Source organism: Syngnathus scovelli, chromosome 3 (assembly GCF_024217435.2).
Source record: "Syngnathus scovelli strain Florida chromosome 3, RoL_Ssco_1.2, whole genome shotgun sequence".
Classification (NCBI taxonomy): domain Eukaryota; kingdom Metazoa; phylum Chordata; class Actinopteri; order Syngnathiformes; family Syngnathidae; genus Syngnathus; species Syngnathus scovelli.
Window position 1 is genome coordinate 10118325 of NC_090849.1, and position 26062 is coordinate 10144386.

The 26062-nt window shown below is 41.8% G+C and overlaps 3 protein-coding genes across 6 annotated transcripts in view; 2 read left to right on the plus strand and 1 right to left on the minus strand.

Moving 5' to 3' along the window:
- Positions 1–26062, plus strand: part of LOC125965748 (Golgi-associated plant pathogenesis-related protein 1) — a 206018-nt gene that overhangs the window by 109665 nt on the left and 70291 nt on the right. The window lies entirely within an intron of this gene.
- LOC125965724 (CCN family member 1) lies at positions 6342–11536 on the minus strand. The gene is made up of 5 exons (XM_049716526.2): positions 11293–11536; positions 10974–11187; positions 10046–10408; positions 7555–7757; positions 6342–7445 (listed from the first exon to the last, which is right to left on the minus strand). The coding sequence occupies exons 1-5, from the start codon at positions 11362–11364 to the stop codon at positions 7146–7148; spliced, it is 1152 nt and encodes a 383-aa protein (XP_049572483.1). The 5' UTR covers positions 11365–11536; the 3' UTR covers positions 6342–7145.
- The window catches only part of LOC125965744 (leukocyte surface antigen CD53), a 4379-nt gene continuing 245 nt past the window's right edge, over positions 21929–26062 (plus strand). The window contains exons 1-8 of the mRNA XM_049716581.2: positions 21929–22136; positions 22722–22796; positions 23474–23662; positions 24197–24271; positions 24358–24459; positions 25417–25524; positions 25609–25692; positions 26031–26062. The exon at positions 26031–26062 is cut by the window's right edge and continues 245 nt beyond it. Of these exons, the coding sequence (XP_049572538.1) occupies positions 22734–22796; positions 23474–23662; positions 24197–24271; positions 24358–24459; positions 25417–25524; positions 25609–25692; positions 26031–26062 (653 nt within the window). The 5' untranslated portion in view covers positions 21929–22136; positions 22722–22733. The remainder of the gene's footprint in view (positions 22137–22721; positions 22797–23473; positions 23663–24196; positions 24272–24357; positions 24460–25416; positions 25525–25608; positions 25693–26030) is intronic.

Consider the following 26062-nt stretch of genomic DNA (forward strand, 5'->3'; position numbering starts at 1 on the left):
TTTTAAATGGAACATTAAACTTTTACATTTTCTTGTATGACTGCATTTTATTCACATCATACTTATAAAAGAATAATTCAATTTTAAATGGAACATTAAACTTATACATTTTCTTGTATGACTGCATTTCATTCATAAATACATTTACAAAATTTTCAATTCATTTGTGGTCCAAGGAATTTGGGTCAAGTAGACTGATGATACAGTCGTAATTTCAAAGCATATACATGCAATTTTAAGAGGTTGCATTTTTTGTACTTTTGCCAATGTCCCCATCATTCAACCATTTGAAATGCATTATAATCATTGCCATTCTTAATCCAAGAAGAAAAATTTTAATTGACACCCTACTTTAAATTTTTGTTGCTCGCCACACATTGAACGCAGACCACACACAGATGCAGGCATGCAATGAGCCATGAATGGAAGTGCTTTGAATTTTAAATAACCTGGTGAATTTAAATAGCCATGTTAGCACGACGCCTCAAACGTGCACTTATTTTATGTATCTTTTACTTTTCTGGACGTCAGATTATAGTTGTAGTTTCGAATACAGCCACTAGATTGCAGTACGCATCCGTTTTCGGCACTGTACCCGAGAGAGAAATGCCACACATAGGTGGAACATTTCCTTCCTGTATAACGTAATCATATTTGCTTTTGGAGTCTTTCTTCCCTTGCTGCATATCTTCCATACCCACATTTTTATTCATTATATGCGAAAAGAAAGAACAGAGCTGAGGAATACTGAAAAGAAATGTACCTGTTTGTTTGTTTGTTTGTTTGTTTGTTTGTTTGTTTGTTTGTTTGTTTGTTTGTTTGTTTGTTTGTTTGTTTGTTTGTTATCGCAGCTGGTGTTGTCACGGATCAAAGACAGGACAACCAAGTGCACACGATCCTTTATTGAAAAAGGGGAAAGGGGAAGTGGAACACTGGACTTGCGGTCTGGCGTGGCTGAGCAGCAGAGCACAGCGCGTAGTCGTAGTCGGAGGCAGGCAGGTTGTCAAGATAGGCGGCGATCAGGCGTGGTCGGTCAGTTTACGGAAACAGTTGGCAACAGAGATCGTTCAGGGGACCAGGCAGTGGTGTCACGGGCAGGGTAAGGAGACGAACTGACAACCACTGGCAGAATGCATAGAGGTTAAGTAGTGGACCTAACGAGCTGTAGCAGGTGCTGGCAATTCCTTGATTGGGGCTTGGCTGGGAGTCCGGTGACGCAGGGACGTGACAGAACGTGACAGAACCCCCCCCCCCAAGCACCGTCAGCAGGTGGCACCACCGCCCAGTCCTCCTCCTCAGCAGTGGCATCGGGAGATGCCGACCTGGGGGCCGGCTCGGGAACCAAATGGGTCTCTTCCGGACGACTTCGAGCAGGATGCCGGTCGGAATGCAACGCCTCGCCAGCAGGAGTAGAACCAGGCTGCGGACATCGCAACGGCAGCCGAAGAGGAGCCAGAGCCATAGGCTGCGTCTGACGACGAGACCGGGCCCGCGGCCGCTGCCTACGGGTTGAAGAAGCGGAGGGCCGAGAGGCAAGGGCACGGGCTGGAGTCGAAGACCGGGTCTGGGGCAGGGAATCGCGACAGGTGGCAGGGGGCAAGCAAACCGTTCCCAAACGGATCCTTGCTAGGCGGGTGCTCCTAGCCCTCTTCTGGCAAGAGGCCACCCAGTGGCCCTCACCCCCGCAGTACAGGCAAAGCCTATCTCTGAGGCGTCTACGACGCCGCCTTGCCGAGAGGGAAGTGCGTCCTATCTCCATTGGTTCCGGCCAGCCGGGCTGGGTGGGAGGAGTAGTAAAGGTGCGCTGGCTTACGTGGACAGGATCCCTGGCGGACGACAGGTCAGGTGGAAAAACAGGTGCTCTCCCTGACATCCGAGGTGTCGGGCTGGTGTTACTGTGACGTGGGGGCGGAGTCACCTTCCTCTTCTCGCGTTGCCTTGACTGGATCCGCCGATCCACCCGCGCAGCCAGGTCCATGGCCTCTTCAAGGGTCTGAGGGCGCTCGTAGGACACCATCTCGTCCTTGATATACTCCGCAAGTCCGTGGAGGAAGGTGCCGATGAGAGCCGCGGCGTTCCAGTCGCTCCGACGCGCCACCGTCTGGAACTTGATGGAGTACTGGGCGACGGATCTGCTGCCTTGGTGCAGCGTGGTGAGTTCTTCGGAGGCATCTTCCGAGGCTGAGCCCAAGTCAAACACGCGCAGGATTTCAGCTGCAAAGGCATCGAACGACGAACAGGCGGGTCCCTGCCGCTCATATTCTGCCGTTCCCCACAGCCATGCCTCGCCCGTAAGGTGAGTAAGTACAAAACCCACCTTGGCTGGTTCCGTGGCGAACGTGATGGGCTGGAGGTTAAACAAGACGCGGCAGTTTGTCAAAAAGGCCCGGACGTACTTGGGATCACCGTCGAACCTCGCGAGGTTGCTGAGTCTGGGCTCCGGGACGTCCACGAGCTGCCTGGGCGCCGGGGCAGGACGGGGCGTGGACATAACGGCGGGCTGATCGGTGGGGCTGAGTGGAACGGTCGTGGACAGGGCTCGCGCAGATTGGGTCACAGCAGCCAGAGGAGCCAAATCTTTAAGGGCTTTGAGAGCTTCTACCAGTTCTTGGTGGAGCTGATGGTGCTGCAGGAGCTGCTGTTGCTGCTGCCGGACGATCCTCGTCAATGTCGCCATCTCCTCTGTGATCTTGCTAAGGTCCAACTCCATGTGGGTCAGGCGGTCCAGGGCGGAGGGACTGTGTGCTGGTTGCATATTTGGTCAGTTCGTTCTGTCACGGATCAAAGACAGGACAACCAAGTGCACACGATCCTTTATTGAAAAGGGGGAAAGGAGAAGTGGAACACTGGACTTGCGGTCTGGCGTGGCTGAGCAGCAGAGCACAGCGCGTAGTCGTAGTCGGAGGCAGGCAGGTTGTCAAGATAGGCGGCGATCAGGCGTGGTCGGTCAGTTTACGGAAACAGTTGGCAACAGAGATCGTTCAGGGGACCAAAAGGCAGTGGTGTCACGGGCAGGGTAAGGAGACGAACTGACAACCACTGGCAGAATGCATAGAGGTTAAGTAGTGGACCTAACGAGCTGTAGCAGGTGCTGGCAATTCCTTGATTGGGGCTTGGCTGGGAGTCCGGTGACGCAGGGACGTGACAGGTGTTACAGCAAGACTTCTTCCATCACTCTATAAGGCTCTGATGAGTTCTGACGTATGTCTTGTTCCTCTATCAAGGCCATGCTCAAAGTCACAGTTCGCTGTGAATCTGGACAACACCTGACACTTCCAGTCTAGGTTCCTAGCCAATACAAACTGTCTGCAGAGCATCACACACAGCAAAGCAGACTGCCAAGTCCATCTTATATATGAATCTTGCTCACTGTGATGTGGAAATGCTTAGTGCTCAGACTTGTGACGTGTCTGTTTCTCAGTTCTGACTACGTCTGTGACGCTTTGTTGTTGTTTGACTCAAGTTGAGCCCTGCATCTTCATGAGCTGTATCTTGTGCTAAAATTCAGTTCATCGCAAAACAACTGTAACAACAATTAACAACAACGTTTTGGTTCTTGGGGCCACTAAAAACCAGCGTTTTGTGAACACAGGTTTCGGGATGGAACGTATCGTACAACTAGGTGGATGAGATAAGAAGGCGTTAAGCTGTGTGTACTGATCTCCCTGTGCGTTATGTACTTCATGTCACAGTTCATCAGCCAGCCAAACTCATGTATAGAACACTTGAGCCAGGATTGAGAGCGTTTTGCTCCCTTTATTTCGATTCAGTGTTAAACACAACTAGTGAAACTGCAAGTGAAACAACAAACACACTTAGTTTCTTCTATAAGTTTTCTTCTTATCTTATAAACAATAATAAAGTTATCCAATAAAACAATGATAACTTCCAGCCGTTGATTCCGTGAGCATGAGAGGAGGAAGTTTCGCTTAGATGACGCGAGTAACGCCAACGTCTCTCAACTCATCAGTTGTCAAATCGCTTCAACAAAAACATGCGCAGCTTCCGGTGCGTTTCAAAATACATTTCCGGTTTGCTTCCGAACGACAAATAACCATTGTGTATGCTTCTTTACATAGAAAACATTTCTTACATCATAAAAACAATTCTGAGGGCAGAACACTGTGTAATATTTTATAGGTTACCTTGCATCTATATCCGCCTCACAGTTAGGAGGGTACGGGTTAGGTATTTAAAGTCTTATTGTAAACATGTGGAACAGGTGAAGAAAAAAAGTGGGACGGGCAAGCGTTGGCCACGCCCACCAAAATCCACTCATTCAATGCTAGGCTAACAGTACAACAACTACAGCGAGCCAAACAAATTCTATACAACAAATTCTGCACAAAAGGATTTTGATATGTAGTAGGGTGGCCAGGATGGTTGTTGTTGCAAAATACATCAGTACTCCTTTAATCTCAACATGGGCTTTGGGAAAAAACCTTTCAAAGAAATAAAAAATATGTTCAGCATGTTCTGTACTGACAAAAAAAAACTCGGTTGCATTTATCTTCAATATACGTACATATACACAGTCACTCCGTTAATTGTCTGTATGGAGTCTGGCACAATGTAGTTTTCTTAATCAGCAACTGCTTGGGGCACTCAGATAGAGGTTCAATCCCAAGTTAAATTTGTTTTTTTTTTCTTCTTTCATATTAATATTTATTTATGTAACATTAGGATAACCCATCCACCCATTTTCTGAACCGCTTTGTCATTCTGCTCATATTTCAAATACCAGACATTTTCAACTGCATCAAGTAATTGGACTCTATATGAATCTATCTTTCACATTTATTTTATATATATATATATATATATATATATATATATATATATATATATATATATATATATATATATATATATATATATATATATATATGTTAAATTTTATAATTTGAGTAGTTTGCAACCTATCATTCCCTCAACGTTTAGGGACTATTATGCTTCGCAGGGATGCATATCCAGTTTGGAATGTTCTCACGTTAGTTTTGGGTTTGGTTCGGACTAACCTTTAGATAGCCAAAGTCTAATGTTTTTAGAATGTTTAGTATTAGGGTTATAAACAATTGAACAGAGAAACGTTGCCACAGGACACCAGTTTTGTGGACAGAAATACTTGTGAAGTTATCTTTCCTTTTCTTTGAATTTACACCAAACAAATAGTTTGTGTGTACATGCAATGTCATTAGGCAAATGCAAACTGACAGTGACGCAAGCAAATGCTCAGTCTGTCTCCATGGTGAAACGGTATGCTGTATGCTTTGTGGGTTCTCCATATTGGCCAGAAACCATCTGAAATAATTCATTCTCTAGAACGGAGGAATGCTAATGTCTAACTTTGTTGGTATCCGTTTATCTTTCTAGTGGGATGATGGGGCATTGTATGAGCTTCAACATATGATTGAGACCTTACAAATCCTGTAGTTCACTTAATTTGTGAGGATTCTTGAAGTGTGTTTAACTTGCTTACTTTATCATCATTTAATGATACAAATAACTATGGAGGTGAAGTTTTTTTGTCAGTGGTTCGACTGGGTGTGTAACCAGGTCAAAAAGTTCCTCCGTTAGAGGAGGAAGAAGGAGGTGAGGGTGAGGAATTTCGAGATCCTACATTATGTTTGAGCATAAGAGCTGGCTGACAAATCGTAAGAGGTTTTCTTTCAGCAAGGTTTATCATCCCTGACAGATGCTAATCTGGCAAGTCACACCCATTAAGAATGTTGGTCTGGAGATGACACCATCCACCGCGTCTAAAAAAATTTGTTCACCTGCTGTGTGGTGCACTAAGTCACTCTTCGACGGTAGAAGTCCATCCTTATACAAAATGGCGCGCAGGAGAGATGATAGTTTAACATCAATCAGCATTAAATTAGGTCATTAAAATCCCAGCATCTGATGGCACTGAAAGCATTTATTTCATAAAAGGACATGGATTTTTTTCTTCTTCTGCGTCACATCCACTCTTCACTGTTTTGTTCCTTGGAAATCTGTTTGTTCAGGTTTGCCCCACCTCAGAAATGAGCTACAAGCAACCCCCCCACGCACCCGCCATACACACCAAACCCAGTCAGTCATCCTTGCCAAGATAGCATCACGTCTCAAGGAATCATCATCATCTTCATCATCATCATCATCATCATCATCATCATCATGTTGTTAGTGATATACTTTTTCTGTAACTTAATTAAAACGTCTTTTTTTTCTGTTCATAAGCTTCACTATGAAATGGCTTGTTGGACTGTCTCTAGGCCTTTAATTTATGCATCTGTGTTTTCCCAACATATTTCCCTAGTTGACTTTTTAAAATCCTTATTTTACACCAGCACATTAGTCATAAATGACACATGACTTTTTATGACGTTTTATTTGCTATACAGGTGTGGACAGACAAAAACTAAAATGCGTGTTTAAATGACACTGGTGTCGGACGGAATCCTTATACCTCCAGAATCATCACTTTTCAAGGGACCCCCAAAAGGTCATGCTTGGTCAACCATTGATTAACATTACATCGTTCAACACTGTGTCAATAATTTGTAAAAATAACACCCACACGTGTGGCCTAACTGATAGTATAGAGTTTTAGCAAATTGTGACACGGGAGGTTTCGGCCTGATGCCAGCAATATGCAACATTTTTCAAACATAAAGTATGCTATGGTCAGTTTCAACACACAAAGAACACAAAATATCACACCCCGAATAATGAGGTGATCCCCAAAAATATCACTCCACAAATACAGTATGAGTGAAGTCTAGATAGTCATTTGTCAGAAATAATGCTTTTGAGTGACCGAATTATGATACAGCACACAGGCTGCATGACAAAATCGTTGTTCTATATGTTCAATACGACTAGCTGTCATATTGAGAAAGTGAACAAAATATACAAATAAATAAAATAATACAATAAAATGTCAGTACAAGCTTACTTCCAACAGTCTAACAAAGCTGCAGAGTGCATTCTGCTGTGAGCTGCTCTTGTGGTTTTACACATCTCCTGCAATGCGTGCAAATTGACTGTCATTGTGAAACTTAAAGTGCAAGCGGGTATATTGCCAAGGGCGAGTATGGTAGGGTTAAAGGGGCAAAAGGGGTCGGTGCAAAGTCTTCCAGGCCAGAGCCAATGAGTCAGTCTCAGCGCCTGAAGATGTGAATGTCATTGTGGAGCTTGAGCAAAGGGCTTGAGGGCCTGCTTTGTTTATGACAGCTTTTATTGCAGGTACAACGTTGGATCCACATCATATTTCTGAAGAAGCTGTCACCGTCCAGGCAACGGAAGCGCAGCCGTACCGTTCGGGTGACCGAGGGCCTGCAGCAGCGACCATCTAAGCAAAATCCACAGGTGCGAGGGCGGTAGAGCTGTGATGTAGAGCATCCAGCAAAAGTGATTTGAACTGGCTCCAGCGGGCGAACAGTTCTTTGACACCTCGCCCCCTACACAGAACATAAAGTTACTGCTTTTAAAGTCACACCATGAAATCATTTTAAATGTAAACGAGGATCATTGTCATCACTCAGTGTTGTTGAGTTTTTTTGTGCGTACCTTAGTTGCCATAGGAAGCTCCAGGTGGCATTGTCGAATCTGGCAAAGTCTGGTTTCTCTGATCAGTTGACAATCTGGGTTGTTATTAGTGACTCGACTTGATATTCCCAACCCACATGAGGTGGAGCATTCTGTCCAGTCAGAGGTTTGTAGAAAACAGCTGGATTCCGGTAACAAATCAGGCATTGGTAATGCTGTTATCTCTGTGTGAGGGGATATGGACAAAGACTAGAATTAATTCTAGATCATCTTAATAACTGGAGTTTGCATACATTGTAGAGGTCAGCTGGTCATTAAACCGACTGGAAGTAAAAACACAAGACAAAGATGAAATGGGTTGTTCTTTGCAGCTGAACTTAAAAAAGTTGACCTCAGCCATTCCATTTGAGAATGGAACTGCAAAACTTGGGAAATTTCAGTAAATGAATGAATGAACCCCGAAATCTTTTTATGGATGGATGTTTTTTTAACTTCTTTGCTCTCAATAATTGGTAAACTCCATCCATCAATTCTCTGAACCGCTTATCCTCACAAGCGTTGCTGACATGCTGGTGCCTATCAGCTTTCATTGGACAAGGGGCTGGGTACATCCCAAACTGGGCGCCAGCCAATCACAGGGCAAAAATAGACAAACAACCATCCACACTCAGATTCCTAACTAAAGACCATCCTGAATCTTAAACAAACCCACCACACTTGTTTTTAGAATGTGGGAAGAAAATTGGAGTACCCGTGTAAAAGGCTAGAAATGTGAGCTGAGTGACATATAACATTGACCAATTCTGTAAACAAATCGTTTGAAGGACTCATTTAAATGATCTAATGGTTGGGTACAGTCAAAAGAAGTGACGTTCTCATCACTACACCGCACCAAATATACTATATATTCTGGGCAAAGTGTTCACTCTATAAGATGATGGTGCGAACAAAGGCTGGCTCACAGCCTCTGTCTTAGTTCATCCGAATGGTGTTTGACGGTTTTGAAAGAAGAAACTAGGTCAGGTATGGGCAAACTACGGCCCGCGGGCGACATCCGGCCCACGGGACCGTTTAATCCGGCCCGCCAACCCTAAATAAATTGTATTATGAAACTTTTTTTTTTCCGGTCATTTTGCCTGCAATGACTGCGTTTCCCCAGTAGATGGGGAAACGCAGTCATTGCCTGGGCATTTACTACCGGAAGCCGTGTCAGAAAGCTCGGTGCACACTCACAAGTGCGTGTACGTACTCAGTAGTACGGAAATGGCGCACTCGCGCTCTATTTGTATCAGTGCCGAATTTAGAGCGTGGGCTGTGACGACAGTATTCTTGTAATTTGCGCGCCGAGCTTTCGGATACAGTTTTACGCTAAAGCCACCCACAAACCTTCCCCTGGAATCCTTCCATTAAAATGAGTCGCCCAAGGAAAAGCAAGGTGGACACTGAGTGCCGAGTGTTTAAAAAGAGTGGCCAATTTGGCTCGACGTACGCGACGTGACGTTCAGCCACATGAACATCAACCCGTCACAGATCTAGGTAAACGGACCAACACCTCGGATCGCTCCTAAGAATTGCCACAACAAATTTTACTCCAGACTATGACACACTAGCAAAAAAAAGGGAGACCAACAACACTGTTCCCACTGAAAATGAAGGGGAGGCTTTCAAGTTTGTTGTAAAAAAAATGCATTTTGAATATGATCTGTACAAATAGCAGGGATTGAAACTAGCGACCATTCTCATTTTCAAACAATGCAGGATGCTCAAGGACATTGATGCACCACCTGTTTGTGACTAATCTTAACCTTTAAAGTTCTTAAGGCTTACTTTAAGGAAGTGTTTCCCGTTTCCTCACCTCTGTTACCAGGTGTTTGTGAGTTAAAACTCTGCTCTGATTTTCAGATACCCCTCACCATGTTGCCGTTTTGATTACTTTGTTTGGATGTACGCTTTCACCGATTCTTCAAGATGATATATTTGGTCAGAATGTTTGCCGTTTGATGTGACCTCATAAGATAAACATCTTTCATTTATCTGACCTGCAGGCACTGAAGTGATGGAGACTGTTATTCATAATAACAGTGTCTTATTTTATGAGAATCACTGATAGCAGTTTTTTAGGGATTTTTTTTTTTTTAATGCTGTTAATAAATGCATTTGTTTTCAAAAAACTTTTTTTGAATATCCATGCTTTACTACCTACTAAAGGTTTTAGTAGTTTTTTACTACCTTTTATGCAATGACCTTTACAGGTCGTTTATATTACTTCACACAAACACTACATCCATCTGCTCCTGGTTCGGCCCCCCTGTCAAAATTTAGAACCCAATTCGGCCCGCAAGTCAAAAGGTTTGCCCACCCCTGAACTAGGTGGATTCCAATACTTGTTTCCATAATGTATAACATTTGGTTGAACTGTTATTAGGCAGAATATGTTCTTTTCTTAACTAAAATTCCTCTGTCGATCATATTTATGACCAGGTACGGCATCAAAATTACTTGTAAAATTTACCTCTGAACACGGTCCCACTTGTAGCAGCTGGCTTGCGAGGCTGTGGGTAGGGTGGCAGCAAAGCACTGATGTGGTTTGGAAGAGGCTGACTCTCTGACAGATGGCTTTGTGTCATTTCTTCTGGCTCCATTCTGATGTGGTTGTCGTCGTCACAAAACCACTCCTCACAGCAGCTGTTTTCTGGCCGTGTCAACCGGGGCCGTGAGCAGTGCAAGTTGGGCAGGGGCACTCGGTGAGTACAGAGGGGTATGCAGCCCACCACTCCATTCATACAGGTGCACTGATGCTGGCAGCTGGGCTGGAAGTTCTCACTGTGCTGGTACAACTGGCCGTTGAACTCGCAAGGTAGACCATGAGCCTCGGCTAGCATCACGCACACAAGAAACACAAAGCAAGTCTATGAGGACAAGAATTTTAATTTGGAGGGAGAAAGAGAGAAACCACCATGCCACGAAAAGTGGTGCCGCCAGGCATTTGAGGCCAAATAAAAAATATTGTAGACCCTATCACTCTGATGCCAAATATTGAATATCTGCATAAGTTCAGCTCAGTGGCCTAGTGGTAGAGTGTCCTCCCTGAGACTGGAAGGTTGTGGGTTCAAACCCCGGCCGGGTCATACCAAAGACTATAAAAATTGCCTCCCTGCTTGGCACTCAGCATTAATTGGGGGGTTAGATTACCAAATGATTCCCGAGCGCGGCACCGCTGCTGCTGCTCACTGCTCCCCTCTCCCCCAGGGGATGGATCAAAATCACACGGGGATGGGTTAAATGCAGAGGACAAATTTCACCACACCCAGATGTGTGTGTGACGATCATTGGGACATTAACTTTAAGTTTGCATATTAAAAGTTGTATTTGCTTTCAGCATAAGATTACATAACTATTGCCTGATCACAAACATCATAAGATCTCTTCAGCACTCTCACCTCGGCAAAGTCCTCTCCCGGGGTCTCCTCCAGCTCCGAGATAGCAGCGAAGCCCCTTGATGTGATCGCAGGGCTGAACAGCGCTGCAGTCTTCATTGAACTGCCTTGCACATATTTTACAGCAGCCACAATGGTCGCTCACCCAACTGACACCCGCCGGACACATCGGAGATGAGGTAGTACAGGAGCACACTGGTGGGCATTCATCATCTGCCTAAGGAGCAGGGTCAGAGGTAGCCAACAATTCTCAATACTTAAAGAAACATTCAGCGAATAGGGAAGGAATACTTGCTGATGAGAGTGCAGAGCAACAACTCACCATCACCACAGTGCTGCAGACCACAAACAAGGTGGAAAAGATCTGGTGCAAACTAACAGTAAGGTAAAGCATTCTTGTGTCCAGCTGGGTCCAAAAGGGAGTGTTGGCTTATTCGTCAGCTCAGGACTAAGAAATCCACCGGATCCTTGCAATAAAGTACACCAGTCAACTCTGCTATGTGACTGTCAGCCGAGCGATATCTAATGAAGAGGTTTCCCCCAACAGGGACTGCACTTATAGACACACATGCCCCACCTCCTCTGTAATATCATCAGCACAACAGAGGCAGAAGGTGGGACTAATAAAAATGTGTTCAAATCTCCCCAGCTTGAAAATGAGTTTATACTTTTAACAAGATGTAACAATTTAACTCCACCCTGTCAAATGTGTTTGTTAATTTAAGTATACCTTTTTTACTTGCGTCGTGAAGGACGTAAAAGCAACAAGTATAATGGAAGCACAGAAAATGAACTTTTTGCTTTAAAGTGGCGATGTTCTGAAATGGAGAAAGTCCCTGCGAACAACACAACGCTGTGTTGTGAGACTCCAGCTCAGGACATCCTGTGTTCCCCCAGCCTCTTTCCGAATGGGCCACATTCCAGGGAATACCGGCCTAATCTCCAGTTCTCCCGAGTGGCAGGAAAAAGTCAGCGTTTCCTTTGTCACACATCGGGCAAGTGTTTGAAATTCACCACCTGAAGTGATAGATCTATCTCTGCGTGCTGCTTCTGAGTGTATGTGGTCCAGACACGTGTGACATGAGATCGCTTTGCAGTCTCTCTTTTCTGTCACCAGTTCTTTGATATTGGTTCAGCGTGTCCTTTTGAAACCTGTTGACTTAAACTGTTGGAAGCAGCTGTTGACCAAATTGCCTCACTACAAGGTCAGAGGTTTTAGCCATCAAAGAAAAAATGCCAAATGTATATTTGCACATGAAAAGAAGCTCAACTGGTAAATCCTTGACGGTAGTGAAATTGTGGCTTCTAAGTTAGACACACCACTTGAATTCCAAGAGCAGGTGCTGTCACTCCAGTCCAAAGCAGCCTTGTCGCTGTGGGAGGACAAACACCACAGTGCACAAATTTACCCATACAAACACCCTGACAGTTGTGTTGAGAAACCTCTCGGGTGCTAAGTTTGGATCAAGGGGTGGTGGGGGGGTGGGGCGGGGCGGGTGGGGGCAGCACCTTGATGGTCAACAGAAGGGAGAAGGGCAACAGTCAACATTCTTAAAATTCCTGGCCCACAAAGGCAGGATGTGTGTACAGGCCACGCTGCGTCATGTCGAAGGAGTGTGGGAGTCAAAATGAGGAGAGGGATGGCGGGGGTGCCAATTTGGTAGCCTCCTGTCTAGCCACACGCTAGAAACCATTTTCAAAACATATCAAGGTCAGAGGTTGTGTGCCATTCATAACACTCAACTTTGCAGTGGGTTGACATAGGGGCAGAGAAGATCCCACAAACTTTGGTGAGGATCCAAATAGCCTACAAGTACCTTCCAGAATCAAGCCTGCCAGTCAGATCGCTATCCTTGTTAAATCAGGAAGTAGCAAAGGAAAAAAACATCTTTTATAACAGGCTGCACTCTTTTCGGTGGCATTCCAGTCAATATGGGCATTAGAGTGTTGTGCAAACACCAAAGCTAATTGTAATAGTGGCTTTGAGAGTAGGCCACATTCGGGCAAGCAAGTCCATCTCACTTTCATATTGAGTTCAAAGTAAAACAGGAAAAGAACTTCTTTTGTTTTACTCTATTTGTAAATGCACATGAACACTAAACACAATAAACTCGCAGTAAAGCTTCAAGTAACAAGCACTCTTTTCCTTTCCTCCTTTCTTTTTAGTTATACATACTATCACCTGTAAACTATATCCTGGTTCACATCCATTGTAACATCTTCCTTTTCTTTGTCAATAACATTGGCTTTGAAATTCTCTCTGTTTTATTTTTAATAACATTATAACATCTCTTTACTTCTCCAGGGATCAGGGTCGACTACCCGGGTCCCCAAGATGTGCAGGGTTTATTCTGCCCTGGAAAACAAACCACAGCTTTCTATCAGTTTACAAATCCAGTCTGTTCGTCTCCTTTATAGGTCCCTAGTCAACAAGTACACATACATCTCTTACATGCTCTCGCTACAGAAGTTAATTGCTATAACGCACAAACCTGCATTTTATGTCCGCAACAACTGCACACTTTTCCAAGTTCCATATACAATGCGATTTGTGTGTGGCCTTGGACACGTCTGTGAGTCCAGTATCAGGACATCACAATTCACGTCTCTGACGAATTCCTCATACGAGTGTCCTTACAAAGCTCCAATAGGCTGCAGTCATCACTCATCCCGATCGGAACCTGAATGGGCTCTGTTTTCCCTCTGCGCACATACTGATTTTATAGATAGATGAGCAAATTACATCACACGTTGTGTAGCATGAGCTTTTGAGGTAAATAAAAAGCTGACTAGGAGGCCTACTGCTTGGGCAAGAAGCAGGTGTGACAGTTGGCTGCGGATCCAACTAACAGAGGTAGTGGGAAGTCATGGCTGACGTGCACATTCCTCCACTGCATCTAGTATGAGTGACGACAGCAGGGAGAATAGTGACACCAGTGTTAGTAAAACAAACTGTAACCTTCTGTCCTTTCGGAAACAATGCTACAGATACTGAGAGACAGTGGGTGAGGGTGGGGGCTAGCTGTTTTATGTTTTTATGTTTAAATGGAGCTTTACTGGATGCATTTGGGGTAAAACTTTGATCGAGTGAAATCGTGATTGAATGAATGATTTATTTATTTCGAACATGATTTAAAGAATAAAAACAATAAAAAACATACAACAAAAAACAAACAATATATATCACTGTTCGAAAAGGAGTAGGAAGAAGCCTAGGCTTATCATGTCCTACCCCTATCCATCACTTAGTTCCAAGTGAGAACATTAAAACTACAAAAGAACAAAAGAAAAACAACAAAAACATCTTATAATCCAAAGGTTTAACAGTAGTCACCTTTTTCTCTTTTTGGTAATTTGCAAATATCATTCCTTTATACATTTTTTTAAATAGAACTATATTTCTGCTTTCCTTCATTTTATCGTCTAATCCATTCCACACAGGTACTCCACAGGATGATATGCACCTGCTCCTGAGATTGGTGCCAGCATACTCCTTATCAAAGTTACCTTTTCCTCTCAAATTATATCCCTTATCTTTTTCAATAAATCATTTTTTAATGTTCCCTGGGAGTTTTTGAGTCTTTGTTCAATACAATATCTGTGCCAGTCTAAATTTGAATAAGTCCATCAGGTTTAAAGTGTTTGATTTTAAAAACAAATTATTTGTATGATCTCAAAATCCAACCTTGTGAACAATTCTCATAGCTTTTTTCTGTAGTATAATTAATGATTTTGAAGTGCTTATGTATGCATTTCCCCATATCTCCACACAATAAGTCAAATATTGTAAAACAAGACAACAATACGGGTATACAACATTCTCTGCTCCAGAATACGTTTTGCACTGCACAGTACTGCAATACTTGCTACTTTGGTTCTAACGTATCTTATATGAGGTTTCCAACATAATTTATTGTCTAATATTACTCCTAAAAATTTGATCTCATAAACTTGTTCAATATTGACATTATCTATTGTTACTTGAACCTGTGTATCTATTTTACGGTTTCCAATACCATCAGTTGTCAGGCTTGGAGTAGGGAGAGGACTCGAATGTAGAGTTCCAACCAAAGGTGTTTTATTTTCTTCAACGGAAGGCAGCACAAAAAACAAAAGGCGCCTCAAGACGAGGGACAAAAGGCAAAAAACAAAGCGCCTCAAAACGATGGGAAAAAAAGGGCTGGAGACAGCAAACAAAAGGCGCCTCAAACTGAGGGAAAAATACTCTGGCAAAAAACCCTAACTAAACAAATCACAGAGCCGGGCAAAAGGTATCTTCTCTCTAGGATCTCGCGAGGAATTTCTGTGAGTTCGTGATAGCTGGTGTTCATGACAAGGTCAAGACGCACTGGCACCAGACAAGGGGAAAGACGCAGGTTATATACACACAGAAGAAGGGGAACACAGGTGTAGACAATTGGGTCACGACACAGGTGCAGACACTTGGGATCAGGGAAGTCACGTGATCGGACGCACAGAGGAAGGACACATGAAATGGAACGAGAGGAGAGTTACAACAATAAAACAGGAAGTGACAAAAACAAAACACGACAGCATGACATAAGTATGGTTTTGTCTACATTCAATGATAACACAGGTCAACAACAAATTTGTTGTCTGAGTTTTTTCAGCTGATTTAGGACGAATCTGATGCGCTGAATCCAAAAATAACATTGGTTTTGCTGAATCAGGTCAAGATATGGCCACGTGTGCTTACCATGCATATTTCGGAATTAAACTTGGTGACCAGGATAAAGCCTGGGCACCACACATAGTGTGCAAGGCATTCACTGAGACTCTGTGTGGATGGACCAATGGCAAGAGGAGTCTGAAATTTGGGATTCCTATGGTTTGGAGGGAGCCGACAAACCATGTCGCTGACTGCTACTTCTGTGCTGTTGATGTGACCGGTATCAACAGAAAGAACCGAGGAAGCCTCAAGTATCCTGATCTTCAATCAGCACGTCGTCCTGTAGCTCATTGTGATGAAATTCCAGTGCCTATCTGCGGAGAACTTCCTGAAATTAGTGACGAAGATGTTTCCAGTGTTGAAGAACATGAAGATGATGCTCGACATCCATTTTCCCAAAACGAGTTGAATGATGTAGTTCGCGACCTCAGCTTGTCAAAGGACTCTGCCGAATTGTTGGCATCCAGATTGAAAGAAAAAAACCTACTCTCTAACAGTGCTCGTATCAGTTTCTACCGCAATAGGCATCGAGAGTATCTCCGTTTTTTTCTCTGAGGAGAAGGACTTGGTGTACTGTGCAAATATTGCCCAGCTTCTGCTCACGCTTGGTGTGTCACAGTACGAACCCAAAGATTGGAGACTCTTCATTGACAGCGGTAAGGGATCACTGAAATGTGTTCTGTTACACAACGGCAACCTGTTTGCCTCTGTACCTATCGCCCACTCGACTACGCTGAAGGAGAAGTATGCAGTGAAGTACGTACTGGAGAAAATTGGCTATGATCAGCATAAGTGGTTTATTTGTGTTGACCTGAAGATGGTGAACTTTTTGTTGGGACAACAGTCTGGCTTCACCAAGTACCCATGTTTTTTGTGCATGTGGGATAGTAGAGACCGTGCTCAGCATTACACGAAGAAGGACTGGCCTGTGCGGGAGGAATCGGTGCCTTGTAAGGAGAGGAACGTCATCAACGACCCTCTGGTGGACAGAGACAGAATACTCTTCCCACCTCTGCACATCAAACTTGGCTTAATCAAACAGTTCACCAAGGCTCTGGACAAGGATGGTGACTGTTTCACTTACTCGTGCCAAGCTTTTCCAGGATTAACCATGGAAAAGTTGAAAGCTGGCATCTTTGACGGTCCTCAGATCCATGAGCTCATCAGAGATCCAGAGTTCGAAAATTCAATGAACGAAGTGGAACTGGAAGCTTGGAAGGCATTTGTTCTGGTAGTGAAAAACTGTGATTTTGTCACAAGATCTGATTTTTTCAAATCAACTTGGCACAAAAACCTGACCTGATGGAGACAAATGGATGTTATTTCCTGATTCAGCAGCGCAAAACTACCCTAAATCAGTTGTAAAAATCAAGACAACATTCAAAAAGTAAAAAATTGTTGCCCAGTGTAATTTATTAATGTCAAACCATATTTTTAGTTTGGACAATACAATTGTAATGGTCTCCAATAGTATCTTTAAGTTATTACCAGAACAGAAGATGCTGGTTCCGTCCGTAAAAATAATACATTCAAAGATAGTTGACACCTTACAAATATCATTTATGTACAGAATAAATAATATGGGGCCCAACACTGACCCCTGTGGGACCTCACAGGTAATGTCTAGGCATGGTGATATATGATTAACCATCTTAACAAACTGTTGTCTGTTAGTAATGTAATTTTTTAACCAGCTCAATACTACACTTCTCATCCCAAATCTTTCCATTTTATACAATAATATGTCATGGTCAATGGTATCAAAAGCTTTTTTTCAAATCAATAAATACTCCTACCGCATACTCCTTATTGTCAATACTGTAAGTGATTTCTTCTGTCAAATCCACAAGTGCCATAGTTGTTGATCTATTTGTTCTAAATCCATATTGGCTGTCAGTTAACAAGTTGTATATCTCAGTGAAGCTATCTAGTCTCACAATGAAAAGCTTCTCCAAGATTTTAGAGAATTGACATAATAGAGAAACAGATCTATAATTTATAAAGAGATGTTTATCTCCTGTTTTATACAGTGGAATAACCTTAGCCATTTTCATTTTGCTTGGGAAGGTACCTGTTTTAAAGGACAAATTACAGATGTAGTATGTCAGAGGATTTACTACTCCATCAACAACTTCCTTAATTAAGGCCATATCAACATCATTCCCATCTGTAGATGTTTTATTTTTGCAAGATTTTATAATATCTAAAACTTCTTTCTCATCAACCGCTCTCAAGAACATTGAACTTGGATTAATTTCAATACCATCTTCTACTGCTCTTGCCTGCTCCATCGACGGGTCACTGATATCCTCAGCCAATTTCGGTCCTACATTCAAATCAGTGACCGCATCTTCCATTTTGTTTATGGTCTTGTCATTATCCATGAAGCGTTCAGGATACTTTGTGTTAGCAGCTCCTTTCCGGATAATACTGTTTAAAACCTTCCATATCCCTTTACTATTGTTTCTATTTTTTTCTATTAACTTGCTGTAGTAATCCTTCTTGCACCTCTTTAGCATTGCTTTAGTGGGCAGTTTTTATCATACAATAACATAAATCTTTCTAGGAATATATCATATGCTATGTCTACATTACACTCATTATGCACACAATTTCAATCTTCCGTCAATACATCTGCTCTAAAAGCACTCAGGAATTCTGATGTTCTCACCCTCTTGTAAACGTTACTTCCATCCTTTACATTATTATAATCACAGTCATAAACCACAAAAACAGGCAAATGGTCAGTTATGTCATTCAGCAATAACCCACTAATGATATTGTTTTCCAAGTTATTTGTGAATATGTTATCAATGAGAATGGCACAATGTGATGTTACTCTGCTAGACCTGGTGATCATGGGCAAGAGACACATTCTAAACAATGTATCATAGAACTCGTCAGTCTGTTTATGTTTGTTGGGATTCAGAAGATCTATATTGAGATCACCACAGATGAAGTTCAGTTTCTGGTTTGTATTGGCTAATAATCCCTCCATAATGTCCTTAAAAATGTCAATGCTGGAGCCAGGAGCTCGATAAACACAACTAACAATTACATTTCTTTTTTTTCCCATGTCGATTTCTATGGTAATACATTCAATTACATCAGCAATAGTTACAGTCATATTTTCGATCACCTTGAAGTTGAGATTCTGTCTACAAACAATTGATTGAGTCTTAGTGGAGTCTTTTTTCATTTTCATAATCAAGAATGAAAATAGAATTCAAAAGAGCGCAACAAAGTCCTGCAAGGACGTCGTTCTAATTGATCATGATTGGGAAGGGGATTTGGGGGGGTTCTGTCACGTCTCGTCCCCAACTGCTCCACTATGTGTCTGTTGTCTTGGTTTCTGTCTGTGTGCTCGCCCCTCCCCTCCTGTGTGCCCATGATCAGTGTGATTGTTCCCACCTGCCTCTCGTTACCTGTCGTGTATAAAAGTCCTGTCTGCCCCTCAGTCCCTGTCGGATCATTGGTTTTGGTTGCTGTCGTTCGGGGTTGTCGTACTGTCTTGATGCCGTCATATCCTGCTGTCTTGTTTCACGTCCCAGTCAGTTAAGTTATTGTTAAGTCATGTCAGTTTGCCTTTTGAGTTGCTTCAATAAACCCTGGTCCAAGCTGCACTTGGTCGTCCTGCTCCATGCTACACCCGACTGTGACATGTTAGTGGCAGAGGAAAGGTAGCACTGCTACATAGCATTGCCAGTGATTCAGCGAGGAAAAGGTTATCACAGTAAAAGTGTAAACAGAAAATGTTCCAGGGCTCCCCTTTGTGAACTAGGGCACAGGCACATAAAAGCCCACTGTGCCTGTGGTGGCTGGAAAGTGGCCGTAAAGCATATAAAAATGAAGTCATATTTGATCGAGAAATGACAGCACCGGTGTTGGAGGTGTCCCCAGGAGCCACACCTACGGTAGGTCGTATAATTTGGAACAAGATGAAATTTGTCAGCCAAAAGCTTTCATGCTGCCCAAGTCACCGAGCCGTCGTAACATTAGCATATCACCTAATAGAATATCATGTTCGTGTAATTAGCAAGACCCCTTTCCAGACAGCATCAAAGGATTAACTCATGTTTTGTTTTTTCTTTCGCCTTCATGTACACTATGAAACTCTGCTGTGAGCTCCGCCTAGTGCAAGGAAGATTTATTCTCTCTGTCTGCGCACTATGGTGTACTTTTTGGAAAATGCTGAAAATAACAGACGAACTTTACAAAAAGTGTGAAAAATGGTGTGAATTTTTGAGAGTTTGAATATTAAAAATAAATGGTAGAATTAAATCTTAAATATAAATACTGGAAAGTGTTACCTCACTTTTATGTTGCAAGCCTCCCAAATAGGTGTGTGTGTGTGTGTGTGTGTGTGTGTGTGTGTATGTGTGTGTGTGTGTGTGTGTGTGTGTGTGTGTGTGTGTGTGTGTGTGTGTGCGCGCGTGCGTGTGTGTGTGTGTGTGTGTGCGCGCGTGCGTGTGCGTGTGCGTGCGTGTGCGCTCACGTGCGCGTTATACTTCTATAAATCATTACTTGAATTAGCGAGACAAAACTGTTAATAACAACGTTATGGTCACAAATAAAAACCCGCTATAGAGTGACGCAGCAAGATCTGAAATGCAAAGTAGCGAGGGCACACTGTATAACTATTAAAAGTAAATTTAAATGTTGAACATTAACGAATAAATTTGAAGTGAAGGAGTAATATATAGAAATGAATGGTGACTCTTGATATAGATATTAAAGCTTAATGTTTCAATTAAAACTAAAAACTCAAAATGTGCTTGTATGTCTGTGACAAAAAACAAACATAAGGAAATAAATAAATTGCATCTCTGCATTTTGAAGATGATGCGCTGCTTCTGGTTTCATTCTTCTTAAACTCTCACTGGAGCGGTTTACAGGGAAGTGTGAAATCGTTGAGATGGAAATTTGCACCTCTGAATCTGAGACCATGGTCCTCGGTCAGAAATGGCTGGAGTGTCCTCTCCAGGTCAAGAAGGAGCTCGTTCATATCCCTGTTGGAAGAATTCAAATAACTCGAGGTCTTGTTCACAAGAGGTTAAAGGTCAGTAATTTGGACTCTGTATGGTTGCGTCATGAAAAAAAAAGCTGAACCAAAAAGAGAAATCACTTAAATCAGTAGATGTGGCTGGTCATAGTCAAGCAGTAATATAAATTGGTGCTGAGTAGAATGATCACGGCATTAAATATTCGTCCACTAGATGGAAGTAGTGTACAATATTACAACAAACAGCTGTCATTCTCTTCTGGAGAAATGTAGCTACTGTACTTGATGCTTGAGACGCAATTTGTTACTACTAGATTTTAGTAAGATTTCACCCATGTAATGTTGCCCTTGCGCATAAACAGTTTGTATATATTTCTTGATCTCAAGTCAGAATACGTATCACGGAGCATTTAATACATTTACTAGACATATTTCAAGTTGCTACATCCCAAAAACAGGGGACACTTTTGGAATGTTTAATTCGTTTTGTGCAATAAATCTATCTTGTCGAATGTCCAGCCAACTTTGCCTGCATGTTTTCAGAATGTGGAAAAGCTAAAAACACAAATCCATAGCTAAGAATCCAACTCAGAACCTTGCGTGTGGTTAAACACTTCCACACCGTATAGCATTTCAGTTATTCTTTTAAGTGTTAATAGTTACTGTGTGCTTGAGAACAGATGACTTCTTCATTTTGTTCCAGTTCCTCACCACATCAGTGTCTTATGATTCAGCTCTTCCACTCTTATGTCATTGTGCAAATAATGAGAGACTGGCATTCACGTTCTTACTGTGTGTCAAACAAAACAATTTTCTATTGTTATACAGTACTTTTTCTTAATAGCGGTGCCATTGCTCAATGAATTTGAACTTCATCAAAGAGACAAAATGTGTTGTTTGTTCAAAACAGCCACGGAAAAAGTGATGACAATTCTTAGCGGCCACAACTTAAAGTTAAAAAGTTAAAGTCCCAATGATCGTCACAGTGGTTGCCTAATAAAATCTGCTTTTAAGTGGTTAGGCCTAAAGAAATATTTTTTTACACACACACACACACACACACACACACACACACACACACACACACACACACACACACACGCACGCACGCACGCACGCACGCACGCACGCACGCACGCACGCACGCACACTTACACATACACACATACATACATACATACATACATACATACATACATACATACATACATACATACAAAATTGGGCCTGAAACAGGCTTTACAGATTCTTGTTGCCACTTAAAAATAAATCAACTATGTCGTGTTATTTTGGTTTAGTTTCTGCTGAAGTTTCTCAGTCATACATTTTCCACCCAACATTTAGAAAGAGGAAGTAAGACAGAGTTGTCAGCCCCATGAGGTACAACACAGCCCTGAGTACGAAGAGAAGGGGAAGTGTAAGCACCAGCAGAGTTCTCGAAAACATCAATAATTCATGATTGTTTTCTAAAAAGGTAAGAGTTTTTGTATTTTTTTTTAGTCTAGAGGCTACGCTACAGTCATCTTCGTCCAATGACATGTCAAAATTTTCGTATTATTCCGTATGTTATAATCTATTCTGTGTAGCTTTATACTTCTGAAGATGAAATAAAACTTGTAATGTACAGCATTGACAGTCAGAGTTCTTTTAAAATAATGCTGAAATAGCGGCATCCAAAAACAGTTATTTTTTTATAGTATTAATAATTAGGTCTGAGTATTTTTAAAACATTATCCTTATTTATTGTTCCATGCGTGGCTCTAATTTTGTCAGTTAAAACAGCTTTTGACCTAAATGTTGTGATACTCGTTATTTTTCTAATAAGTAAAATAAACACTAAATGTCCATATTACATTTGAAAGACAGTTTCTCTTTGTAAACTTGGTAGAAAAGACAGGAAATGAGATGAGACTAAATCAACCCCTCCCCACCCACCCACAACACCCCAAGTGTGACTGTTCATTTGTGAAGACCACAAACAAACATTATTCTTAATACATAAAAAAGGTTCCCTGTTTTTCTATTGATATTTTCATCATTTTGTGACCTGTCTTAACAGAGCCATCAGACCATGACCCACAGATGCCTCAAGTGTTTAAAGTACACCATGTGTGTCGCCAACTTTCTTTGTTTTGTACGTATGTCTCAATTATTCATTTGTTCTTGTGTTGTGGTTTCACAAATATGTCATATCCAAGCCATTACGTAAAGAACTTACTGTGTTCACTGAATTAGTATTTGTTATTCATGAGTCACATATTTGTACCTAAACCATAATTTCTGTACTACACTATTTACAGAATATGTGTTATTTTTAAGCTTTACACGCGCGCGCGCACACATACACACACACACACATATATGAATTAGCATTTGCATGGCTAAAAGCAAAAAAAAAAAAAAAAAAAAAAATCTACCATGAAATGGCTCTTAACTAAATTTGCACCATTTTTAGTTTGTAACACTATTATGGATGAAACTAGAACCATTCCAGGGTGCAGCTGCCTTCGTATGTGTTTGTTGTGAAAGGTCAAATTTCAACTACAAGATTTATATATAAAAAAATAAAATAAAAAATACAGACTACATGTTGCCAAAATGACCACAGAGTGAAAAGGTAGTAAACTCAAATAAGATTTGAGGGTTAAGTGACCTGATAAAGTGTGAAAAATGTTCAAAAGCCTCGCCTCCAAGTCCAAAGAAATACAGTTCTGTACTGCTTATCTTTAACTGTTGAGGTGAGTACAAGGTTGTAAAGCATTTGTAATTGACGATGAGCCCCCTACTGAAGTAATTGTTCTGCTGTGGCAGATGTCAGGCGTGGCTGTGCTGGGCTTCGGCGTGTTCATGATGGTGAACTTCAAACTGACGGCACTCACACCTTCCTTGGCCAAGTTTAATATAGCCAACATGTTGCTGATCAGTGGCATCATCATCTCGTGTGTTTCCTTCCTGGGCTTCCTGGGAGCTCTGAAGGAGAACCGCTGCCTCCTACTGACGGTACCACACACATATATACTGTACTTTTAAAAAATTATTCATATATTTTAATATAATGGGGAAAAACTCCTTGGTCACCAAACAATAAGTTTGTTGGTGTGACAGTCATGTTGTCATATGACATTTTGAGGTTAAAAGGCGTTGCTTGAAAATTTATCAGTTATCCGCATTGCGTTGCTATTGTTGGCTCAACATTTGTGCCACCAAAATGTTTTCCCATAATTTTGTAAAATTAACAAACAAACAAACAAACAAACAAACAAACAAACAAACAAAAATAGATCATTTACTAATGATAATGGTTGAACAAAGCAATTTATGCAAGGTTTTTTAGGTGGGTAAATTTTGAGCACCAGCTGCTGTAGTTTCTCTGTTGTTCAGCATTGACTTTACCTTGTTCTATATTTACATCTTACAATTAAAATTTAAATGTTGGATAAGGCCAAAGCAGAATTTGCAAATATTTCCTTTCAAATATGCCGCGAATGAATGCGGTTGAAAAAGTGACATTAACACATCTGTTTCTATTGTCAGTTCTTCTTGATGCTCTTCTTCCTGCTCCTAGTGGAGCTGATTGCTGCGTGTTTGCTTCTCCTCTACGAAAAAACTGTGAGGCCACACCCAGAACACATTCTAACTTCCATTATTGTGTGCCATCAAGTGTGATGCCAATAATTTACATTTCACTACATTAGATTTCCGAATGGGTGGAGCGTGATCTGAACAACGGATTGAAGGAAGCAAATGGGAGTCACGCAGACAAGTTGCACAGTGAATGGGATCTGGTTCAAAACAAGGTGAGACACAAATCAGACCAACTAATAATGTGTTAGAAAAGTTTCAAGACTGGTACCACAAAAGATATTTCAAACACAAACAAGACCCCACTTTGTTCCCTACAGTGTGGACGAGACACTTAACCAGCACGTCAACAAACAAATCATACGGCATTTGTTTCATTTAGAACGTGAGAACAAGTAATAGTTACAGCAGGACAACTAGTAGGTTTACGACGCATCCCTGAGCATCCAACAGTTCCTTGTCAAAAAGAACATTGCTGTGCTGGAGTAACCTTCCCTATACACCTGACCTCGCTCCATTTGATTTTTTTGCACTTTCCTGAGCTCAAAGGGGTGATTTAAGAGACGCGTTTTGAAGATGTGTAAACAATCAAGCTGACCATAGTGATGGAGCTACGGAAGATCCCGGAATTTTGTTTTCTAGTACTGGCTGTAGATGTGGTGCAAAACAGCATTAGACTGCACGGGGTGACTTGGAATTTGAAATCTCTTTTCTGACGCCAGTGCTGGAACTTCACTTGTACACCTTGTATCACACTTATTCTCTAAGTGTGGAATGCATACCACACAGGCTCCCTCTAGCGGTAGAATCACTTACTAGCTCAGTTGTATTTCATATTCCAAGTCAAATACATTTGGATTTAAACATCAAGAACTATTTGGTTTGAACTTTTATTGAAGTGTTTTTTATTAACTTCTATGTAGTTTAACAAAATCGCTCTTAAACAGTGTTTCATGTTTAAAATGTAATATTAGAATGGCTTACAATATACAGTAAAAACATCTTAGGAAAAATGTATTTTCATTGAACACTAAGGCATATCCCGCTGCTCTATTTTACCATTGATTATGGTGGTACTTGGGTAGCCAAGTATTTTTTTTTAATGGTAAATGGTATAAAAAGTTTGAGAATCACTGAATCAGATTAATTCACAGTTGAACATTTTGTTTCAGTTTGATTGTTGTGGGGTGCACAACGTGTCAGACTGGGGAGATAATGTACCCGATTCCTGTTGCCTTCAAGACTGCACTGATTCACAAGACCGACAGTACAGACCAGTGGTACAGTTACCGTTTGACGAGTTCAGCAAGAGACTCCTCCTTTTCTTCCAAGTTTAGTCCAAATAGTGTGCTTTGGGTTTTCAGGGTTGTTTGGACAAGATGAGGAGCTGGTTTGAAGACAATTTTCTAAGCATTGGGATTTCTGTAATTGTCCTCTGCATTATTGAGGTAAATTATCAATATAGTATCTACCACAATATTATTACAATATTACAATTCCATCCATCCATCCATCCATCCATCCATCCATCCATCCATCCATCCATCCATCCATCCATCCATCCATCCATCCATCCATCCATCCATCCATCCATCCATCCATCCATCCATCCATCCATCCATCCATCCATCCATCCATCCATCCACCCATCCATCCAATGTGTACGTACATGAAGCATTTTATGAAAACAGCAGAAATATTAAACCCCTTTGGACTAACAATAGCTTAAGCATGACTAAAATCTTCAGCAAGGATGATCACATTGTTTTTTTGTTTTTGTTGACAGGTCTTAGGGATGTGTTTTGCAATGACACTCTT